Source organism: Tachyglossus aculeatus, chromosome 12, assembly GCF_015852505.1.
Source record: "Tachyglossus aculeatus isolate mTacAcu1 chromosome 12, mTacAcu1.pri, whole genome shotgun sequence".
Lineage (NCBI taxonomy): Eukaryota > Metazoa > Chordata > Mammalia > Monotremata > Tachyglossidae > Tachyglossus > Tachyglossus aculeatus.
Genome location: NC_052077.1, coordinates 4,455,474 through 4,479,862, shown reverse-complemented (window position 1 = coordinate 4,479,862; position 24,389 = coordinate 4,455,474). Strand labels below are relative to the sequence as shown.

General features: G+C 43.9%; 1 protein-coding gene across 1 annotated transcript in view; it reads right to left on the bottom strand.

Moving 5' to 3' along the window:
• Window positions 1-24,389, bottom strand: part of SGMS2 (sphingomyelin synthase 2) — a 99,775-nt gene that overhangs the window by 13,482 nt on the left and 61,904 nt on the right. The window contains exons 3-6 of the mRNA XM_038755088.1: window positions 17,492-17,538; window positions 15,521-16,210; window positions 9,023-9,140; window positions 537-690 (exon numbers count right to left, since the gene is read on the bottom strand). Of these exons, the coding sequence (XP_038611016.1) occupies window positions 537-690; window positions 9,023-9,140; window positions 15,521-15,975 (727 nt within the window). The 5' untranslated portion in view covers window positions 15,976-16,210; window positions 17,492-17,538. The remainder of the gene's footprint in view (window positions 1-536; window positions 691-9,022; window positions 9,141-15,520; window positions 16,211-17,491; window positions 17,539-24,389) is intronic.

Sequence of the window (24,389 nt, the reverse complement as noted above, 5' to 3'; positions counted from 1 at the left end):
ATCCAATTAATCTTTCTGGTGGAGTTCTGGCCATTCTCCACTTTCTGACTCCCAGGGCTGTGCTCTATCTACTAGGCAACACTGCTTCAGTGTAGTAAAATCATGTGGTTGCCCAGGGTGGGAAGATGCAGCAAATGGAACAAAGAACACTGCTTTAAACTGTTGAGTCTAGACCGTAAGCTCCTTGTGGGCAGGGGACATGTCTACCAACTCTGCTGTACTGTACTTGTACTCTCCCAAGCGCTTCACACAATACTCTGCACACAGCAAGCACTTGATAAATACCATTGATTGGTCATCTAAACATCTAAGCTACTGCACAGTGGTACTAAAAATAGCCCAAGAGTCTCACAGAACCGAGGTGTCTATGGGTGCAATTTTTTTTTAATGGGACACATGTGTCAAACACTTCACTAAGCGCTGGGGAAGGTACATGTAATTAAGTCGGACTCAGTCCCTGTCCCGCATGGAGATCCTGGTTTAAGCAGGAGGGAGAACAGAAAGGCAGAGATTCATTTAAGTTTAAGAGGACTTACATTCTTTGATGAACAAGTACGTGAGTGTCAGCACGACTGTGTGGCCACTAAAGAGGAAGTCTCCACACAAGATGTGTGACCCAGTAATAGATAATCCTCCTCCCGAGATCAATCGAAGGATTCGCTGAACTTTGGCCTGAGAATCTCCATTCAGCTGCAAGATAAAAAGAGGACACGGAGAGGGTTAAAAGTTGGCCACCAACCTGTTAGTGTGCATATAATAATAACTGTGGTATCTGTTGAACATTTACTATGTGCCAGCCACTGTACTAAGAGCTGGGGTGGATACAAGCAAATCGGATTAGACACAATCCCTATGCCAAATGGGGCTCAGAGTCTTAATCCCCATTTTACAGATGAGGCAACCGAGGAACAGGTAAGTGAAGTGAGTTGCCCAAAGCACAGAGCCGACAAGTGGTAGAGCTGGAATTAGAACCCATGACCTTCCGACTCCTAGGACCACTTCCAAATCCCTATCCACTATGCATCTATTACTCTATTTATTTATTTTATTTTACTTGTACATATCTATTCTATTAATTTTATTTTGTTAGTATGTTTGGTTTTGTTCTCTGTCTCCCCCTTTTAGACTGTGAGCCCACTGTTGGGTAGGGACTGTCTCTATATGTTGCCAACTTGTACTTCCCAAGCGCTTAGTACAGTGCTCTGCACACAGTAAGCGCTCAATAAATGCGATTGACGATGCATCTAGAACGTAAGCTCATTATGGGCAGGGAACATTTATGCTAATTCTACTTTATCGTATTCTCCCAAGCTCTCAGTACAGTGCTCTGCACGTAGTAAGCACTCAATACTATTGATTTAGTCCATTTTCTGTCACCGGAATTTGTGAACTGCGCAACTGAATGAAGAAAACAAGTTCTTCCCACTTACCAAGAAACTCCAGGCAGGAATGGAGGAGTTTTGGGAAAGAAGGGGGAGAGATAGGCTCCTTGAAATATATTCTCTCTTACCGTGGCAAGTTCTTGTCGAAAAGTTTTAGATAATTACATTGCCACTACTAGGACGATGATATTTGTTAAGCACTTACTATGTGCCAAGCACTGTTCTAAGCACTGGAGCATTGTTCTTATACTACGTATGTACAGTGTGGGGTTACAATCCAGAGCAGAGCTTTTAGAAGTGATGACAACTCATCACTTCAGTACTCCATTGACTGAGCATGGTTCTACATACTGGGTGTGTACAGTACTCAGTCAATCGCATTTACTGAGCACTGTACTCAGTGCTTGGGAGAGTACAAGAATAAAAATATATTTTTTATTATATATTATTATATTTATTATATATAATAATAATATATTATATATATTTATTATATAATTTATATAAATAAAAATAAAAATGGTATAAAAATAAACAGACACATTCCCTGCCCACAACGAGCTTTCAGTCTAGAGGGGGAGATGAACATTAACATAAATAAATTACAGATATAGAGGAAAGGACATGATCTCTGCCCTCAAGGACCTTTTTTACCCAGGGATGGGGAGACACACAAATTATTTACAGTTGATAGGAAGAGAAGACAGGTTAAAAACATGACTGGAATAGTAAGGAAAATTAGAGAAGTGAATGGCCAGAGTCTGTAGATCAATAGCTCATCTGGAAAATGGGGATTGAGACTGAGCCCCATGTGGGACAGGGATTGTGTCCACCCCGATTCAACCCAGTGCTTAGAACAGGGCCTGGCACATAGTAAGCGCTTAACAAATACCATAATTATTATTATTATTCTCAATATGTACATCAGTGGACTTTGGGATGAAATGATCTGTGTCATATGGGCACATGTACATATTCATTATTTAATGTCTGTCTCCCTCTCTAGAGTGTGAGCTCTTTATTGACAGGGAATGCGTCTTCCAATTGGATTGTATTATACTCTTCCAGGCCAGAGGCAGGATGTGGGCGAGAGGTCAGTGGCAACATAGACGAGTTATGATAATTGTGGTATTTCTTAAGCGCTTAGTGTATGCCAGGCACTGTTATAAGCACTGGTGTAGATACAAGCTAATTGCATTGGACCTAGTCCCTGTCCCACATAGGGCTCACAGCCTTAATCCCCAATTTACAGATGAGGGAACTGAGGCACAGAAAAGTTAAGTGACTTGCCAAGGTCACACACCAAACAAGGGGAAGAGCCGGGATTAAGAACCTAGGTCTTTCTGACTCTCAGGCCTGTTTTCTATCCACTAGGCCATGCTGCTTCTGAAGTGCTTGACAAATACCAAAATAACCTAAACACAGCATGCAGGTGGGCAGAGGCAGAATTAGAACCCAGGTCCCATGACTCCCAGGCCGTGTTCTTCCCAGCCGGGCGTGATGAGTCACTCAGAAGTGCAGAGTTGGGGTCATGATGGGGTATTTATTGAGCGCTTACTGTGTGCAGAGCACTGTACTGAGCGCTTGGGAAAGAACTAAGAAGCAGCATGGCATAGTGGCTAAAGCATGGGCCTGGGAACCAGAAGGTCACGGGTTCTAGTCCCAGCTCCGCCACTCAGTCTGCTGTGTGACCTTGGGCAAGTCACTTCACGTCTTTGGGCCTCAGTTCTCTCATCTGTAAAGGGAGACTGTGAGCCTCACATGGAACAGGGACTGTGTCCGACCCTATTTGCTTGTACCCACCCCAGCGCTTAATACAGTGCCTGGAACATAGTAAGTGCCTAATAAATACCATCATCATCATCATCATTATTAATACTATAAAGGGTCTTCTGGGAGCGAGCTAGTTTTCACTGAGGGTGGGACAAAGGGAAGGTTGCTCACAGTAGAGTCGGGGGAGGTCCACAGACCACGTTTATACGGGGTCCAAGCTGGGAAATGCGGGGGAAAGGGTGGGAGGGCATAGGACTGGGGGGAAAATAGTCAGTAATAGTGGCATTTATTGAGCCATTATTCTGGACCAGCCGCTTAGGAAGTACAGAGTATTGAATTGAGATGTTCCCTGCCTACAAGTAGCTTCTACTTGTAGAAATGAAAATAATGATTATGGTATTTGTTAAGCGTTTACTATGTGCCAGACACTGTTCTAAGAGCTAGGGGAGATACAAGGTAATCAGATTGTCCCACATGGGGCTCTCAGTCTTAATCCCCATTTTAGAGATGAGGGAACTGAGGCACTCAGAAGCTAAGTTATTTGCCCAAGGTCACACAGCAGACAAGTGGCGGAGCCGGGATTAGAACCCACATCCTCTGACTCCCAAGCCCGTGCCCTTGATGATGATGATGGCATTTATTAAGCGCTTACTATGTGCAAAGCACTGTTCTAAGCACTGGGGAGGTTACAAGGTGATCAGGTTGTCCCACAGGGGTGCTCACAGTTTTACAGATGAGGGAACTGAGGCCCAGGGAAGTCAAGTGACTTAAGTCACACAGCTGACAGCTGGTGGAGCCGGGATTTGAACCCATGACCTCCGACTCCAAAGCCCATGCTCTTTCCACTGAACAGAGTTACTTGTCACTGGGGCACGCTGCTTTTCCGGGACCAAACTTCCAGTGTCTCAGTGACTTTGATGCTTTCTTGTCTTCCGTACTCTCGCTCTCCTCACCCACCCTGATTCCACGAGACGTTAGGCTGAAAAGCAGTGTGCTCTAGTGGAAAGAACCTGGGCCCGGGAATCAGAGGACCTGAGTTCTAATCCCCGTTCTGCCACTTGCCTGCTGTGTGACCTTTGCAGGTCACAGAAAGTGCTGTGGAAAAAACCTAATGAAATGACTTTTGATGTCTATTTGATGTACTTTAAATTACTCCACCCCAAAACTGGAAAATTATGCCACACAGGCTAATCACCTTTACTAAGATATCCCAAATCCTTTCAAGAAGTAGGTCTCTTGAACTTATTACCAACAGCTGAGAAAACACAGGCCAAACAAAAGGAACAACTGTTCTGCCCTCAGTGTTCCCAGTTCAAAGGGAAAACAAGGCTTAAAAAAATAAAATAAAATAAACCTCCTAACTTCAATCTTCCAAAGGCTTTCCTGTTGGAAACAATGGTATTATTTGACTTTACCATTTATATTTAATAACGATTATGATACTTGCTAAGGGCTTACTATGTGCCAGGCACTGTATTAAGAGCTGGGATGGATACAAGCAAATTGTGTCAGACACAGTCCCTGTCCCATGTGGGGCTCACAGTCTCAATCCCCATTTTCCAGATGAGGTCGCTGAGGCCCAGAGAATAATAATCATAATAATAATAATAATTATTATTAATAATAATAATGGCATTTATTAAGCGCTTACTATGTGCAAAGCACTGTACTAAGCACTGGGGAGGTTACAAGGTGATCAGGTTGTCCCATGGGGGGGGACTCACAGTCTTAATCCCCATTTTACAGATGAGGTAACTGAGGCCCAGAGAAGTGAAGTGGCTTGCCCAAAGTCACACAGCTGACAATTGGTGGAGCCGGGATTTGAACCCATGACCTCTGGCTCCAAAGCCCGAGCTCTTTCCACTGAGCCATGCTGCTTCTCTTAGAGAAGCAAAGTGACTTGCCCAAGGTCACACCACCAGAGAAGTAGTGGAGCTGGGATTAAGAACCTAGGTCCTTCTAACTCCCAGGCCTGTTTTCTATCCACTAGGCCATGCTGCTTCTGAAGTGCTTGACAAAAAACAAAACAAAACCCAAAACACGGCATGCAGGTGGGCAGAGGCAGAATTAGAACCCAGGTCCTCTGACTGTCAGGCCGTGTTCTTCACAGCCAGTCACTCTAAGTCACTCAGAAGTGCAGAGGTGGGGCAGAAGGATGGTAGAAGACAACAGCCAGGAGTGATCTTGGGATGCAGGGATGGAGGATTTGGGCTCACAGGTGGCAAGTGGCAGAGTCAGGATTAGAACTCACAGCCTTCCGGCTCTCAGGCCCGTGCTCTATCCACTACAGCATGTTGCTTCTTAACGTTGAACTTATATTAACGTCTACATCTCCCTCTAGACTGCCAACACGTTGTGGGCAGGGAACGTGTCTCCCAACCAACTCTTCTGTACTGTACTCTTCCGATCACTTACACAGTAAACTTGCAATACTTTGATCGATTAACTGGTATCATCTACCCCGGTGTTTAGAACAGTGTCTGAAGCATCGTAAGTTTAAAGGGAGAAATCTAGGGCAATTTGAGGTATTTCCAGCAACAGTTTAGAAAGGCATGCCCGTGTAACATGACCTAGACTTTATCTCTGCTCCAAAGCACTTCCTATGTGATAGTTACCTTTTCACTTCATTTTAGCCTCAAGTAATATGCAGGAAATTGGGACGATTTAATCTCTGTGTAAAAAAAATGGACCATAGAAGAGGCCGGGACTTTCTCTTACAGGTTCAAAGATCTTGGAGATGAAGCAGTGTGGCTTAGTGGAAAGAGCACAGGACTAGGAATTCAGTGTGGCTTAGTGGAAAGAGCACAGGACTAGGAATTGGAAATCCTACTCCTGGCTCTTTCACTTGCCCTTGGCAAGTCCCTTGACTTTTCTATGCCTCAGTTTCCTAATCTGTAGAATGGCAATTAAGTATCTGTGAAGTGGGGATTGACACTGTGAACCCCATGTGGGACAGGGACTGTGTCCAACCCAAATTGCTTGTAATTACCCCAGTGCTTAGTACAGTGCCTAGTACATAGTAAGTGCTTAAATTATTATTAATAGTAATAAATATCTGTTCTCCCTCCTTTTTAGACATCGAACCCTGTGAGGTACAGGGGCTGTGCCCAATTGGATTATATTGTATCTACCCCAGGGCTGGAACCAGAGCTTAATGCAAACTGCAGTTATCATCATCATTATTCTTATTACTAAGAATTACTTAGTATTGTTACTTATTACTAAGAATTACTCAATACTGTTACTTATTACTAAGAATAATGATAATAATAAGAAGCTGTCATGATGAGAATCAGAAGACTATGGGATCCTAAAGAGGGTGCTACGTTGCTGAAAAACAGGACTTAAGTGGTAGAAAATAAGCAATTAATAAAATAAGTTCATTCTTCCCAAGGGATAAAAATATCTGGATATATTTATTTATTTATTTATTTATTTTACTTGTACATATCTATTCTATTTATTTTATTTTGTTAATACGTTTCGTTTTGTTCTCTGTCTCCCCCTTCTAGACTGTGAGCCCACTGTTGGGTAGGGACTGTCTCTATATGTTGCCAACTTGTACTTTCCAAGCACTTAGTACAGTGCTCTGCAAACAGTAAGCGCTCAATAAATACGACTGATTGATTGATTGATCTGGAACTGCAAGACCAGTGCCCAGTGATTAGACCAGTGTTCGGCACATAGTAAGCGCTTAACATATAAACGCTTAACACATATCAACATTATTATTAAAAGTGGACTGTAAAGGCCCTGAGGGCGGGGATTGTGTATCTTGCTTTTGATGTAATAATGATACTATTAATAATGATGGTATTTGTTAAGCGCTTATTGCGTGTCAAGCACTGTTCTAAGCACTGGGGTAGATACCAGCTAATCAGGTTGGACAGTCCCTTTCCCACATGGGGTTCACCGTCTTCATCCTCATTTTCCAGATGAGGTAACTGCGGCCCAGACAAGTGACGCGACTTGCCCAAGGTCACACAGCAGACAAGTGGTAGAGCCAGCAGGTGGGAGATGCAGGGGAAAAAACATTCCCCACAGCCGCACTGAGCCGGGCTTCCCCCAGCCCACTCACACTAGAAGAAAAGACTCACTGCCCCCAACTCTCTGCATCCAGCCACCCTCAGACAGATCCCAAGGAGCAGAGGAGGAGGTATTTAAGACATGGCAACAGCAGAAACCTCAGCTCCTAAAGAGTTTGTTCATTCTACTGCCAGCTCCTATTTATGATGGACGATTGGCTCTCTGAACCCCATCTGCTCAAAAGTTGCACTTTGTTCGGCTCTTCTGCCTGAAAATGCGGCAGAGCTCTGACACTGTGAAATCGGGCAGAAGTGGAAAGCTTCTCAAGCACAGAGAATGGAACTGTGTGTTTGAAATACTGAGCTGTGCACACACAAACACATTAAAAAATGCTTCAGGAAAACAGACCATCACGACAACCACCGCCAAGTACAGTGCTCTGCACACAGTAAGCGCTCAATAAATACGATTGATGATGATCGGGGGGCTACTCAGATACAACGACTTCAATTGGTACACTTTAACACTTTCTAAAAGGATTTACAGACTGTACCCTTACATCAATCAATCAGTGGTATTTGCTGAGTGCTTAGTGTGTGTACAGCACCGCGCCTAAGTGCTTGGTTGAGTACAATATAACAGAGTCGGTCGATACTTTCCCTGTTACATCACTTCTTTGGTGGCTTATCTACTCACAGATATGCCTCAGTCATATAATTCAGTCAATCAGAAATATGATTCAGTCAATCGCATTTATTGAACACTTACTGTGCGCAAAGCACTGTACTAAGTGCTTGGGAGAGAACAACAGACACATTCCCTGCCCACAATGACCTTACAGTCTAGGGCAGGGGGACAGACACTAATATAAATGTATAAATTTCAGATTTTTCTTTTTAGAATTCCGGCTCCCAAACCTGATATTTAAATAAAATAAATACAGCCCATCTGTACTTATACCTGAAGATTCCTGGGATCTTCAGAGGGGCCATTTGGAGTTTGCAGGACCACCCACTAGGGTGGCTTTAGAAGCCACTCCGGACTCGCGACATTTTTAAAATTTGCTTTCCTTCTCTATTTACTGTCATCCAGACCTTGGACCTCCTCATTTACGAGAACGAGCTGGGCTTCCCCGCATTCATCGCTGAGAAGCACACTGGGGAAAGCACATAAATTTGTGTCTTCTGGATGTCGCCTCTTTAATTACAGCTTCACCACGAGCCACCCGATGCTTAAATTCAATACCTACATTGTTTTAATTGCAGCGGCTTTGTGCTCTGAGGGCTCAGAAAAATTATAGTCTCCCCAAACCACGCCTATGTGCGGTTCGAGAAACCAGTGATGCTTTAGAAGGGCTCTCTTTATCCTCTCCTCCTCAGACATCTGTTCGGTGTTCAGAAGAACAGCACCGTCCTGAATTTCCCGGAAAACCGACGGTTTTGGTTCTCTAGTTTACCAACTAAGGCAGACCAGGGTCTCACTGGATTACAACCTTTTTTGGGAGGGGGCTGAGCGAATACTTTTTACAGCCCTCCTTTAGAGAGTGTTTGGATCCAACTACACAGAAGCAAAAATAGAAAATGGATAATTAAAGAGTCACGGTAAACACCGGTCTTAGTGCAATTCGCCAATGCAAATACTCATTTTCTAAATATTCTCTCTGGCAGGGCAACGAATCCAATCGCTGCAAACAAAGTGGACATCTGCTCAACAGCACACCTTTTCTGCAACTAATTATACCGAGAAGACTAATGACTCGCTACTGAATGACAAGTAGAAATATTGTACTCGTTATGGACAAAGTCTTTCTAACACAGGTATTTACGAGTGCGGGTTCTTACCTTTGGAGCACACTGGAAGTGCATCCCCGGTACAGGCAGGGTGGTGACATACATAGTAATGCAGCGATACAGGTACAAAGTTCCCATTATAAAAAAGAATCTGCGTCCTACTATGGCCCTGGAAGATGGAAAAGAAGGATTCCTTAGTTAGGTCTTTGGTTGTGTGAGATACAAAATGAAGATTATGATGGTGTATAAGGGGTGGGGGTGCTTCAACCAGGGTGACCTTTATGCACAGCTGCATTTTAAGAAAAACATTCACTCAATAGTATTTATTGAGCGCTTACTGTGTGAAGAGCACTATATTAAGCGCTTGGGAGAGCACGATATAACAATGAAAAAAACCACATTCCCTCTCCACAGTGAGCTTACACATTATTTTATTTTGTTAGTATGTTTGGTTTTGTTCTGTGTCTCCCCCTTTTAGACTGTGAGCCCACTGTTGGGTAGGGACTGTCTCTATATGTTGCCAATTTGTACTTCCCAAGCGCTTAGTACAGTGCTCTGCACATAGTAAGTGCTCAATAAATACGATTGATGATGATGATGATGAGAATCACCTCTGTCTTTCTTTTCAGCTGAGAGGCGGCATGGCCCAAAGGAAAGAGCCCAGACACTAAGAGTCAGAGCCTCTGGGTTCTAATCCCTCTTTTTTTTTTTTAATGATATTTGTTGAGATCCAGATGCTGGGGTAGATACAAGTTTATCAAGTTGGACATAGTGGATCTACCACTTGCCTGCCCAGTGATTGTGGGCAAGTCCCTTAACTTATCTGTGCCTCAGTTTCATCATCTGTAAAATGGGGATTGAATCCTACTCCCTCCTACCTGGACTCTAAACCCACACGGGACTGCGGCTGTGTTCAACCTGATTAGCTGGTATCAACCCCAGGGCTTAGCACAGTGCTTGCCACTTAAGCACTTAAATACCACTGGAAAAAAAAAAAACCAGAACTGCAACGACACAGCAGCTTTCCAATTCAGGACTATGGGAAGCCCAGCTGTGTCCAACATGTTTCTCTTGGATCTACCTCAGAGTTTAGCACAATGCTTGGCACATAGGAAGAGCTTAACAAATAGCACAATTATTTAACCTAGTCCTTGCAGACCAGCTTAGCTATTCAGGGGTCGGGCCAGATCTTGACCTAAACACAATAAGCACTCAATAAATACGACAATGAATGAGAAACCACAGAGGAATGCATGGTGGTGATATTAAATAATTGGGTAAGGAGGGGCTATTATAGCTCATATGTAAATCAGGCTCCAGACAAGCCTATTTTCAGAGCCAGGCCATTTCAGCACCTTTGACGTACTGAAACTTCAACACCCTCTTCCCCTGACAGACTTTCAGTAAATCTAATTTTGAAAACACTTGAGAGGTCTTGGTACTTCAAAGGCCAGGTTGGAAAGAAAGTAAGATTTGTGGGACAGCAATGGAGAATCAGTCATCAATAAGGGAAAGCAGAGACTAACTCTGCCATAGGGGGTTTGTTAGGGGGCTTTCTGTCCTTCACCTTTTGATTTTTATCCTTTTTTTTTTTTTTTTTTTACCACTGTATGCTCAGTTTATCACCCCTCCATCTGCCCCCAACTTGACTGTAACCTCGCTAACATAATCAAGATTTCAGCAGCCCACAGAAAAGGTCATCGAAGCAGCATGGCATAGTGGATAGAGCACAAGCCTTGGAGTCAGAAGGACGTGGGTTCTAATCCCAGCTCTGCCTCTTGTTCGCTGTGTGACTTTGGGCAAGCCACTTCACTTCTCTGGGCTTCAGTTACCTCATCTGGAAGATGGGGATTGAGATTGTCAGCCCAACATGGGACAGGGACTGCGTCCATCCCTATTTGCTTGTAACTACCCCAGAGTTTACAACAGTGACTGACACACAGTAAATGTTTAATACCATAATTATTATTATTATTACTATCATCCTAATGGGAACTGAGACAGTTGCAAGTTTCCCTTCACTGGGCATGCACTGGAACCTAACAGCTTCTTGCTCCTAATCCCTGTTCTGCACTCTGGGGTGAAAGACGAAATCCAGGTTCCTCTGCCTCCCAAGGTATTGTTGGCTCTGTACAGTTCAGACGACTGAGTTTGTTTTATTTGCTGAATACAAAATTAAGGTTCAAACTAATTTTTTGGTAACTGGGAATTCCATCCATCAATGGTGTACACTGAACACTTACTGTGTGCAGAACACTGTACTTAGTGCTTGTGGAAATACGATGGCATAAGAAAATACAATTCCTGCCCTCGAGGAGCTTATGATCTAGTGGGGTTTAGGTTTAAGGGTTCCTAATTATTTAATAAGAACTGTCACATCATCAGACTGGCTTCTGCTTGTACCAGGAAGGAAAGAATTACTCTTGAAAGAAATAAGGACTCTATATCATCTTAGGGAAAATTCTGGCTGATGAACCAAGGGCTATAGCAATAAGAGAATTATAACTTCAAACAGTAGCAATGTGAGCTATTTGGAAATCTCCAATTAGGAATGAAAAATTTTGTATTTCCTTTACCCTAAAGGTTCAGAGAATCCATATCCTTAGTTTTTTATGTGTTTTTTTTAAATGGTATTTGTTAAGCACTTACTATGTGCCCGGCACTGTTCTAAGCACTGGGGTTAATACAAATTAATCAGGTTGAAACGGTCCCTGTCCCGCATGGGACTCACAGTCTCAATTCCCATTTTACAGATGAGGTAACTGAGGCACAGAGAAGTGAAGTGACTTGTCCAAGGTCAGGCTGCAGACAAGTGGCAGAGGCAGGATTAGAATGCAGGTCCTTCTGACACCCAAGCTCGTGCTCTAACAACTAGCCATACTACTTTGTTCTAAAATGATCTTGTGGTTTTTCCCATCAAATTAATTTAAATCTGATATGGAATTTCCTATTTGATTTTCCTATGCTGCATTTTTAGCATTAAAGATCTGGGCAATTGTATGTATTTTAAGCATACCTTCATTCGTTTTACATCAACATGGCTTGGAAAGGAAAATGTGTACTTTGATTTTTTTTCCCCAAAATATTATAGGCAAATCTCACGAGTTCCTTGTGGGCAGGGAACATATCTACCAACTCTGTTTTACCATACTCTCCGAAGCACTTAGTACAGTGCTCTGCACATAAGCCCTCAATAAATGCCACTGACTGATTGATTGATCTGATTTGTTTTCCCATGAATTTACCGGTTTTAAGTTAGGATTCATTCCAGAATCAACAATGTTGGGCTGATGGAGCATTTTAGGCAAATCCCACCTCACCCCAGTCCTGGGAGACATCCTGTCTTCCCATTCCCACGCTCCCCTCTACCCACCAATTCCCCTGCAGCTATGGTAGTTTTCTTGTTTTTTCTTTTTTTAAATCAATCTATTCAGCACTTACAGTGTACACAGTACTGTAATAAGTGCTTGGAAGAGTATGCAGAGCACTAAGCACTTGGAAGAGTATAACAGAAATGATAAGCACATTTTCTGCCCACAACGAGCTTACAGTCTAGAGAGGAGTTTTCATCTGGAGCAGAATTTTTTGAGCCACTACTGCAGACAGAGCACTGTCCTAAGCCCTTGGAAGAGTACAATATAACACAGTTGGCAGACACAGTCCCTGCCCGCAACAAGCTTACAGTCTAGAGACGAGTTTACGTCTGGAGTGGAATTTATTAAGCATCTGCTGAGGACACAGCACTGCACTGGGTGATTGGGAGAGTACACTATAGTCAATCAATCAATCGTATTTATTGAGCACTTACTATCTGCAGAGCACTGTACTAAGCGCTTGGGAAGTACAAACTGGCAACATATACAGACAGTCCCTACCCAACATTGGGCTCACACTATAACAGAGTTGGCAGACAAGTTCCCTGCCTGCAACGAGCTTACAGTCTAGAGACGAGTTTATGTCAAGAGTGGAATTTATTGAGCGACTACTGTGGACAAAGCACTGTACTAGGCACTTGGGAGAGTATGATATAATGGTTGGCAGAGATGTTCTCTACCCAAAATGAGCTTACAACTTAGCCCACAGGCATCAGCAGGCCCCGGCATTCCCACAGCCTCCAACCTCTCCCTACACCCACAGTTTAGGCCGGAACAGGAAGGCAGGGCCACAGGTTGGGTAGGAGAAGGAAACAGGAGACCATCAGGAACTGAGGCAAGATTTACTTCACCTAGGGGCCAGTTGGACATACGCTGTGGAGGGGGGTTCAGTAAATAAGTACAGTTGTTTTCCAGATCGGCTGTGAGATGGTGCATAGCCAAGGTGTGTCGATAGAAGGACTTTTAGCCAAGGGGAGGGGAGTATTCTTCCTCTCAGGCATAATAATAATAATAGTAATTGTGGTATTTGTTAAGCGCTTACTCGGTACCATACTAGATACAAGCAAATCGGGTTGGACATAGTCCCGGTTCCATGTGGGGCTCATAGTTTTAATCCCCATTTTATAGGTGAGGAACCTGAGGTCCAGATAAGGCCACACAGTAGACAAGTGGAAGAAACTGTGGCCCAGATAATAATAATAATGGCATTTATTAAGTGCTTACTATGTGCAAAGCACGGTTCTAAGCACTGGGGAGGTTACAAGGTGATCAGGCTGTCCCACAGGGGGCTCACAGGCTTAATCCCCATTTTACAGATGAGGGAACTGCGGCGCAGAGAAGTTAAGTGACTTGCCTAAAGTCACACAGCTGACAGTTGGCAGAGCCGGGTTTGAACCCATGACCTCTGACTCCAAAGCCCATGCTCTTTCCACTGAGCCTCACTGCTTCTCTAAGTGCAGTGACTAGCCCAAGGCCACGCAGCAGACAAACGGTGGAGCCGGGATTAGAACCCATGACCTTTCTACTCCAAGACCCGTGCTCTACCCACTATGCCATGCTGCTTCCTGATCGGTCTAGAGAATTATCAACAAATTTAATCAGCTTTAGCAACTCTCTTGACGCATTTATTTTACAGTTCTATTCCTCTGGGCACTGCATCTGGGTCCTCCAAGGTGCCAATGAAGGCTGCCCGTGAAACACCGGACTAGCTTCACCCCTGGTAGCACCAAGGAGAAGCAGCAAGTAAAGCACAGTTGCTTTAGAGATCAGAAAGTTCGCCATAAAGACCCAGTTCGGAAACTAGCTTCTCAAACTCTCGAGGAAAGGGATCGTGTCTTCCTATGCTCTTCTTCTCCCCCAAGCATTTAGTATGATGCTCACTAAGCTCCTCTGATTGATGGAATCAATTAATGGTATTTTCTGAGTGCTAACTATGAGAGGAACAATGTACTAAGCACTTGAGAGAGAGTATAACAGTATAGAGTACGTAGATACTTCCCTGCCCACAATGAATTTATACAGTCTAGACGGAAATACACATTAGGTATTGGATTCTATTTGCAAGGGATAAGAGAAATAACCAAGGACTCACCTCTATTCTGTCAAATAAAACATATAATACATTAGGAACATTGCATTCATCCATCCCATCCCACCTCACTTTCATTAGGGCTGGGAAGCTACGGTTACCGTGACTATCACCAGAAACTTATCGGCAATCTATTAATCAATCAAAACTGTTTTACTGAACACTTACTGTGTGCAGAGTACTGAACAAAGCTCTTGGGAGAGTACAAGACTTTGGCAATCCCTGCCATTAAGGGGTTTAGAATCTAGCTATGCTGAACCCTTTATATAAACCCCACCTTTATTCTGGCATAGCATTACACCAGATATTTAGCTAAAAACCTGTTAGGGGACTAGATACCTTTCTTCAGGGATTGTGAGCCTGGACAGCACACCATGGTAGAGAAAGAAACAGCTGTGTGCATTAACTCAGCACTAACTCCACGGATCCACTACCAGAGCATTCACTAATGGAGAGCGGAGTGTTCTGGGAGAGATGCGTCTGTGGCGTCGCTATGGGTCGGAAACGACTCGACGGCATACGACAAGAAAAGACAAGGACAGAGAGGATGAACAGCATAAATTCTCCTATAACGTGTGTGTGTGTGTGTGTGTGTGTGTGTGTGTGTGTGTGTGTGTGTGCGCGTGCATTGGGGGCGGGGGGCATTCCTGAAGAAAACCAAGCATTGGGAAAAATGGATGTACTTAGATTGGCCAGTGGCAATTCAAGAAACTTTTCATCCGCTATTTTCTCATTAAACAATAATGCTAGGCAATGAAGAGAATCACTCATTTTGGCCTCATGTCCTAGTTCAAAGCTGATAGATAAAACAAAAGTAAAGAACAAGTCACCACAAGATTCAGCTACGCCACTTGCCTGCTGTGTGACCTTGGATAAGTCACTTAACTTCCCTGTGCCTCTGTTTCCTCAACTGCAAATTGGGGATTCAATACCTGTTCTCCCTCCTAGACTCTGAGCCCCATGTAGGACAGGGACTGTGTCCGACCTCACTTGTATCTACCCCAGAGCTTAGAACGGTGCTTGACACATAATAAACGCTTATCACAAAAAAATTCCATTATGGAAAGTGTAACCGGAGTGTCTTACTTGTATCGCAGAAACAGCCACTGGGTGAGCCAAAATCCAACGAGTATCATCCCATTTATTTCTGATACAGAAAACGCCCATTTCACACGATCAATGTAATCGAAGAACTTGTCTGGTAATGGAGGGCTGAGCTCCTTGGGAGGCACCCTCTCGTGCACAACTGTGATCATGACGGTCGTCAGGATGAGGTTGAAGAGGGCGTACACAAAGGCGATGCCTGTCTTCCACCACTCTAAGGGAAATTTATTCCTCGAATCAGCGGGCATAGAAATCTGGATATAGTCTGGATATTTCTTGGCCCCCTTTCTCAAACCATTGGCTAGGCCCTTGGGCTTGCCATTGCCATTCTTGTTCTCTTCCTCCGCCGGCTCCGGGGGACTCGGAAAACCATTGGCGGGGTCGGTCGGCGGATCTTCTGGATGTCCTTCAAGTTTTGCGGTCCCTATGGCATCCATGGTTTCCAGACCTTCGGCCAAACCGGGATGTAAAATATTCCGGTAATTGGGAAGAACCAATCTATTCTCCCTTTTCTTCTCTTTCTAGGACCGAAATCACCACATTCTCATCCGGCCGATTGTGTTGACGACCAAACTGGACGCTATCCGTCCGAGTCGATTCCTTTCCATTCAGGAAAGGATCCACCAGGGAGAGCATCCAAGTTGTTTACTCCAAGAGACAACCGTATTCCATCTGAAAAAAAAAGATCACATTCATGAGCTTCACTGGTCTCTGATGGAAAAGCGGTATTAATCGAGGAAAGCGACCGTTCGCTTCATTCTGATCTCATCAAGAACTACAAGAACCGAGACTTGTTCTTGGAATTCTGGCCTCGGTGTGGTTCTGGAAGCCACACAGATGAAAACACCAGAGAAATCAATTCCCCGTTTTTCTTAAAATTAGGAAAGCACCACTCTCAAAGACGCCAATCGGCCGACACTACTCGTTAACGGTGAGGTCATAATATGTTAGAACCTGCATATTGATCCGCCCGTGAATGTTTGTATAAATCTTCATCTTTATGAATATTTCAAAGGAAAATCACCTACACCCTGATGATGCTCCCAAGATGCAAGAAACCCACCTTTTATTACATGCCTAGGCAAAAATTCAGCAGTCTCTCTTCTGAAGTACAATTAGAGCTTATGCAAGAAGATGTCTTTTTATTCCATCTTTATTCTTGCAGTGAAGCCAAGTTTGGCTTATTAAGGAAAGGGATCAAACAGTCTTTACCTGTTCCTGGAGTAGGGCTGAGCAGCAAAAGTAAAGTGTGAGTGCTCCCCCAAACCGTTGCCACATCACATTTGTTACATCACAAATCATTATTGCAACTGAACCAGCAGGTTGGTGACTCCGCGTACTCAAATACCGTCCGTCACAATAAGCCCGAAACCTGATTCGGTTTCTATCAAACAGCAAAACCAACAAAAATAAGCAGTATGACCTAGTAGAAAGTGCACAGAACTGGGAGTCACAGGACCTGGGTTCTAATCCCAGATCTGCCACTTCATTCATTCAACCACATTTATTGAGCGCTTACTGTGTGCAGAACACTGTACTAAGCACTTGGGAAGTACGAGTTGGCAACATATAGAGATGGTCCCTACCCAACAGCGGGCTCACAGTCTAGAAGGGGGAGACAGACAATGAAACAAAACGTGTAGACAGGTGTCAAAATCATCAGAATAAATATTAATAATATAACAGCCACTCTGCTGTGTCACCTTGGGCGAGTCACCTAATGTCTCTGCATTTCAGATCCCTCCTCTGTAAAATGGGGATTGAGACTGTGAGCCCCATGTGAGACAGGGACTGTGCCCTACCTATTAAGCTTGTATCTACCCCAGAGCTTGGTACAGTGGCTGGAAAATACTAAGTGCTTAACAAATACCATTAAAAAAACAAACAAAACCCCCCGCCAGAAACCAAAACAAACAAAAAAAAATTCCCATTGACCCCTAGTCAGGTCCTTACCTTTTATTCAGAGGGAAAAGAAGAATCTGCTCATCCCCAGGGCAGACCTTAAATTCAATGGGGGAAAAGACGGGTCAGAGGACTTGGGGTACAATGATCGGCAGTCGCAGGAAATTTTATACAAGCTAGGATCACTGCCCCAGCTGTTCTTTATTCAGAAAACTCCCATTTTATTTTGGGCCAGTCCCACAGTCCGACCTCCCGAAGAGACTTTTAGACCTTGTAATTATTCCCCACCCTAAGTGTGGGTATACACACAAACACACACATACAGAGGAGACCATAAAGCTTCTTCTCATTTGGATTTTTTTTCCATCCCCCTCCTTTTTAAAGCAAAGGCCACCCTATCTTCAAAGTTCCAAGAATAGATGGGGTGAGGTGAGGGCAGTGAGGAGAGCCCATCTTAGTGGTAGAAGCCCAAACCCTCCAGCTGATGAAAAAAGCAAGGAAAAGCTTCAGCGTGGCCTACTGCAAAGAGCCTTGGAATCAGTCACTTGTCTGCCGTGTGACCTTGGACAAGTCACTTCGCTTCTCTGTGCCTCAGTTACCTCTTCTGTAAAATGAGGATGAAGACTATGAGTTCCATGGAGGACAGGGACTGCGCCCAACCCGATTTGCTTGCATCTACCCCAGTGCTTAGTACAGCGCCTGGCACATAGTAAGTGCTCAACAAATACCATTATTAATGTATCTGTCTCTGGCTCCCAGGAAGCACTCTACAAATACCTTAAAAAATTTTTAAAAAAGAGATTTTCATTTCTATTTTAGTTAGGTATAGGTAGGGCCAGGATTTCCTTTAAGGCTCAGACTTCTCTTTGGCATCTCAAACTCAGGTTATTCCAATCAATCAGCAGTTTGTATTGAGCACTTTAGATTGTCTCCCCCTCTAGACTGTAAGCTCATCATGGGCAGGGAATGAGCAGAGGGAACACTGCTCTATGGAGGCTGCAGTCCTCCAACTAGCTAACTCTATTTTAATATGTCTCCGCCACTACTCTGGAAGCATCTTGAAGTCAGGAATCTTGTCTACTAACTGTACTTTCCCAAGCACTTAGTTCTATGCAGTTCTGTTTTATTTTATTTTATTTTATTTTGTTGGTATGTTTGGTTCTGTTCTCTGTCTCCCCCTTTTAGACTGTGAGCCCACTGTTGGGTAGGGACTGTCTCTATGTGATGCCAATTTGTACTTCCCAAGCGCTTAGTACAGTGCTCTGCACATAGTAAGCGCTCAATAAATACGATTGATTGATTGATTGATTGATTCTGTGCAGAGGGAATTCTGCATAGTAAATGCTTAAAAAAAAGCCATTGATTGACTGATATTCTCTCAAGTGCTTGGTACAGTGCTCTGCACAGAGTAAGCACTCAAATACTTGGTGGCTTAGTACAGTTCTTGGCGCATAGTAAGTGCCCAACAAACACCACGATTGTCGTCCGTGTTTGTATTCGTAACAGGTATCTTATTCCCATGCAATGACTAATGCAAAGGAAAGGTGACTAGCCCAGGGTTTTGCAGCGGAAGGATGTCAAGTGCTTAGTACAGTGCTGTGCACACAGTAAGCGCTCAATAAATATGATTGAATGAAGGAATGTAAAATGTATAGGATGGTGATATATCACACATTTCAATACATTTATGTTTCAGCCAATGGCTCAGTAATAATAATAATAATGATGATGATGGTATTTGTTAAGCACTATGTGCAAAGCACTGTTCTAAGCGCTGGGGGGATACAAGGTGATCAGGTTGTCCCACGTGGGGCTTACAATCTTAATCCTCATTTTACAGATGAGAAGGTCCAGAGAAGTTAAGTGACTTGCCCAAAGTCACACAGCTGACAATCAGCAGAGCTGGGATTTGAACCCATGACCTCTGACTCCAAAGCCTGTGCTTTTTCTGCTGAGCCATGCAGTATTGTCCAGAACTTCACAATGACCCTGTTAAATGGTGATGTCTGACATATCTGGACAATGCTCTTCCATTCAGGCATAGATGGATTCTGATCTTTGCTCAGCTGGAAAATACGCATATGGGGCCGGAGGATCTCGGTTAAAGTTATCACTCCATCTGCTTTACCTGGCGACAGCCCTTTTTGACTGATACCACTCATCAGAACAATCAATAGTATTTTTGAACACTTGCTTTTTTTTTTCCCCTATGGTATTTGTTAAGCACCTACTATGTCAGGCACTGTATTAAGTGCTGGGATAGATACAAGTCAATCAGATTGGACACAGGCCCTGTCCCACAGAGGGTTCAACAATCTTAACCACTATTTTACAGATGAGGTGACTGAGGCATAGAGAAGTGACTTGCCCAAGGTCACATACCAGACAAGTGGCAGAGCTGGGATTAGAACCCAGGTCCTTTCGACCTCCAGGTCTGGGCTCTATCCACTAGGCTACCCTGCTTCTCATGAGGCCATGCTACTTCTGCTGCTACCTTTGTGCCGATCAGGGAACTAAGTGCTTGGGTGAGTACAATACAGTTGGTAGATATGATTCCTGACTTTGAGAAGCTCCCAGGCTTATGGAGGAGATAGATATAAAAATAAACAGTAGGTTAGATAGAGGACTGCAGCCCCCATAGGGCAGTGTGAAGTAAGTTCACTCTGGGCAGGGAATGTGTCATATTGTACTCTCTCAAGCGTGTAATAGAGTGCTTTGCACACAGTAAGCGCTCCACAAATATAAATGAATGAATGAATATAACTTCTGTCTCAGACACAGCAGCCAATGGGGTGGGTTGGCTCATCCCATCCTCCCCACTCCCACAACCTTCCCTTTCCTTCCCTTTCAAACTCACATCATCCCCCTCCACCATCCACTTCAATAACCTGTCTCCATCATCTACCACTGCCACCCCCAGCCCCTCTTCCAGCTTTCAGAACTACTTTGAGCTCTTTCTCCTATTTCTTCTTTCTCCATCCCTACGGCATACGGCAATCCTTGGGGACTTTGAAGCCGATGGAAATAATAATAATAATGATGAGGATGATGATGATGATGATAGGAGGAGGAGGAGAAGGAAGAGGCATAGGAAGATGAAATGGAAGAGGAGGCATAGGAAGAGGAAAAAGAAGAGGAGGCATAGGAAGAGGAAAAAGAAGAGGATGCATAGGAAGAGGCAAAAGAGGCAATGGAAGAGGAAAAAGAAGAGTCAAAAGAAGAGGAAAAAGAAGAAAAGGCAAAGGAAGAGGAAGGAGGAGGAGAAAAAGGAGGAAAAGGAAGAGGAGAAGGAAGAGCAGGAGGAGGATATGGAGGAGGAGGAAGATAATTTATTTAATGGTATTTGTAAAGCACTTACTATGCATCACGCACTGTTCTAAGCGCTGGGTTAGATACAAGATAATCAGGTTGGATACAATCCCTGTCCCACAGTGCACTCACACTCTAAATCAGAGGGAGGAGGATCCCCATTTTACAGATGGGGTAACTGAGGCAAAGAGAAGTTAAGTAACTTGCCCAAGGTCGCACCGCAGACAAGTGGTGGGATTAGAACCCAGGTCCTCTGATTTGCAGGCCCGTGCTCTTTCCACTAGGGTACACTGCTTCCCGATGATCCTTCCACTACCCGCTTTCTCTCATTCATCAATTCCACCAACCTCCACATCACCTCACCCACTCACCAACTTGGACACAGGTTCAAGCTATTCCTCTCTAGCCACTGTACTACTACTACTACTAATAATAATGTCATTTGTTAAACACTTACTATGTGCCAGGCACTGTTCTAAGCACTGGGGTAGGCACAAACTAATCAGGTTGGACACAGTCCCTGTTTCACATGGGGCTCACAGTCTTAATCACCATTTTACAGATGAGGGAACTGAGGCACAGAGAAGTTAAGTGCCTTGCCCAAGGTCACACAGCACACACATGGCAGAGCTGGGATTAGAGACCATGAACTTCTGACTCGCAGGATGTGCTCTATTCACTAGGCAATGCTTCTTCTCTACCCTCAACTCAAATTCCACTTTCCAACGACCACCTTCTGACCTGCCTTCTCTCCCACAAACTCCAGAAAACTGTCCTGTTCTTATACAGGGATCTCTCATTTCCCAACCCCTTCCAGTTTTCCAAAGTCATCATGTCCCATTTGGTCTCCATACCACTAATTGATTGATAAGAGGCCTTCCCTGACTAAGCCTTCATTTACCCAAATCACCCTCCCCTCTGTGTGGTCTCTAAACTTGGATCCGCACCTGGTAAGCACTACAATATTCACCCCACCCCTGACATCTATTCACCTAAAATTTATTTCCATACCAATCTCCCTTTCTAGCCTGTAAACTCGCTGTGGGCAGGGAACTTGTCTATCAATTCTACTACATCATACGAGCCCATTGTGGGCAGGGATTGTCTCTGTCGCTGAACTGTACTTCTCAAGCACTTAGTACAGTGCTCTGCACACAGTAAGCGCTCAATAAATATGACTGAATGAAGTGCTTAGTAGAGTGGTCAACACGCAATAAGAGCTCAGTAGATACAATTGATTAGTTGCTCTTCAAGTAAGTGCTCAAAATATACCATGGATTGATCGAGCTAAGTATCGTTTATCACCTCTAAAACTAAATCTCGATTGGCACCATGGTTGCTACAGGATCCCCAAAACCGTGGCAGAGAGATGATGAGGTCCTAAGGTGAGGTCAATCAATCAATCATATTTATTGAGAGCTTACTGTGTGCAGAGCACTGTACTAAGCGCTTGGGAAGTACAAGTTGGCAACATATAGAGACAGTCCCTACCCAAGAGTGGGCTCACAGTCTAAAAGGGGGAGACAGAGAACAAAACCAAACATACTAACAAAATAAAATAAATAGAATAGATATGTACAAGTAAAATAAATAAGTAAATAGAGTAATAAATATGTACAAACATATATACATATATACAGGTGCCGTGAGGAAGGGAAGGAGGTAAGATGAGGGGGATGGAGAGGGGGAAGACAATGCCAAGGTTAGGGGCTTGTGACGCAGGGGTGGTGGTGCCGTCTGTAGTGATGGGAAACTCAGGGGGAGGACAAGGTCAGAGAAGGAGCCAAGTTAAACAGCTTTTGAACCCATCCGCCAAGTTTCACTAACCCGAGAGTCTGAACAGATATCTTCTAGTTATCATAATACAATTCACACCAAAGACATTTAAAAGATTTTGGACTCAACACTGAATCCAGTTACAATACCCTGCTGGGAAATCTTTAAATTCTGACAGGGAGAGGAATTCTGGCCAATTGCAGAATGAAGGTTTCCACACATTATTATTATTTTTTTTAAATGACACACAACCACATGGTTTTCCCAAATAAGAAAAGTGTTCAAGTGGGTTGCTTACCTCCCATTCTTTGGGCATGGGCTAATAGGACAGAAGCTAAATTCACAAAGATAAGGTGCTTTGGCAGGACTGTAAAACTACATTTTATGTAGCCTGTGGTTATATTCCAAGAGCTCTTTATTCCTTTCCAAATTTTACAATACCCTTTTGAACACCTCTTTTTAGCAGTGGTTAGGGAAAAAAATTACACGACATTAAATTTCCTGTGGACAAGCTTACAGTAAAGGCTATGAAAAGCAAGCTGTTTAATAAAACTCGTGTAAACTTTGCTCCCCTAAGAATAAACCCTTGGTGATGGCCTGTAATTAAACAAAATGTGCTGATGGAAAACAGGCCTCCAATAATGGCCATTCTAACAGAATTCATGAATTGGTATGAGTTGGAACTACACTTCAGAGGAGATAAAAGGGTCTCCAGACTTGGTTAGAACACTGAGTCCCCTTCCAAATTTTTTTTTTTTTTGGACTATCCAAGGATGTGGAAAGTTTCAGCCAAATCGAGGTTTCACAGGTCCTCCAGTGAACAGTACAGGTCCTGTTATCAGTTTAGAGGGTCAGGGCAAGTTGGGAGAAGGAGCCAAAGAAAGAGGCTAAACTGACTGCAAGGGCAGTGATTGCAAATGATCCTGAGAACTGGGGGTGGTCTGTGTGTGGCCTAGCGAAAAGGGCAGGACCCTGGGATTAGGAGGACCCGAGCTCTATTCCTGATTCTGCCACCTCTCTACTGGGTGACTGCAAGGAAGTTGCTGAACTTCTCTGTTTCCTCACCTGTAAAATGATGGTTTGAACACCTGTTTTTACTCCCGGTTAGACTGGGAGCCTCACGGGGAACAGGTACTAAGTCTGACCTGAGTATCTTGTTTCTACCCCAGGACTTAGCACAGTGCTTGGCATGTAGTAAGCACTTGGCTAATTCCATCATTATTACTGTTACTCTCATGAATAAGGATGAGGAGGGCTGATGGCAGGCAGTTGACTTATGACAATAGGGTAGCTGTAACAAAAGGTCCAGGAATTCTGAAGAAAGAAAAGGACGCAAACTCTTCAGGAAGTGATGGCTTTGAGTGGCCATCTTTGCTGCTGCAGACCTCGAAGTGAATTTTGCGGGTAGCGTCGGCAACTCTCAAATAGACTGAACAAAAGCTGCTCTTTGATCACGCCCTGATTGAAGGGCTTTTCTGGGCAACAAACCCAGATTAGAGTTCAACCTGAAAAGCCACCAGGAAAGAAATTAAAAATGAAGAAAATGAAACAATGGCATTTGCGGGTGGGAGGTAAAAGCCATGAGTTACCCCCACCTCCTCATCCCTTATAGGCTCAGGGAGTCAGGACTCCCTCCAGGGTAGACAATGGGGTTATAACTCCGAGCTGGATTCTAATCCTGACTCCGCCACTCACCTGCTGTGTGACCTTGGACCACAACAGAACCCAGCGCTGTATCTACCCCGGCGCTTAGTACAGCATGTGGCACATAGTAAGCGCTTAACAAATACCATAAAAAAGTCACAACTTCTCAGTGACTCGGTTACCTCATCTGAACAATGGGGATTAAATATGGTTCTCCCTC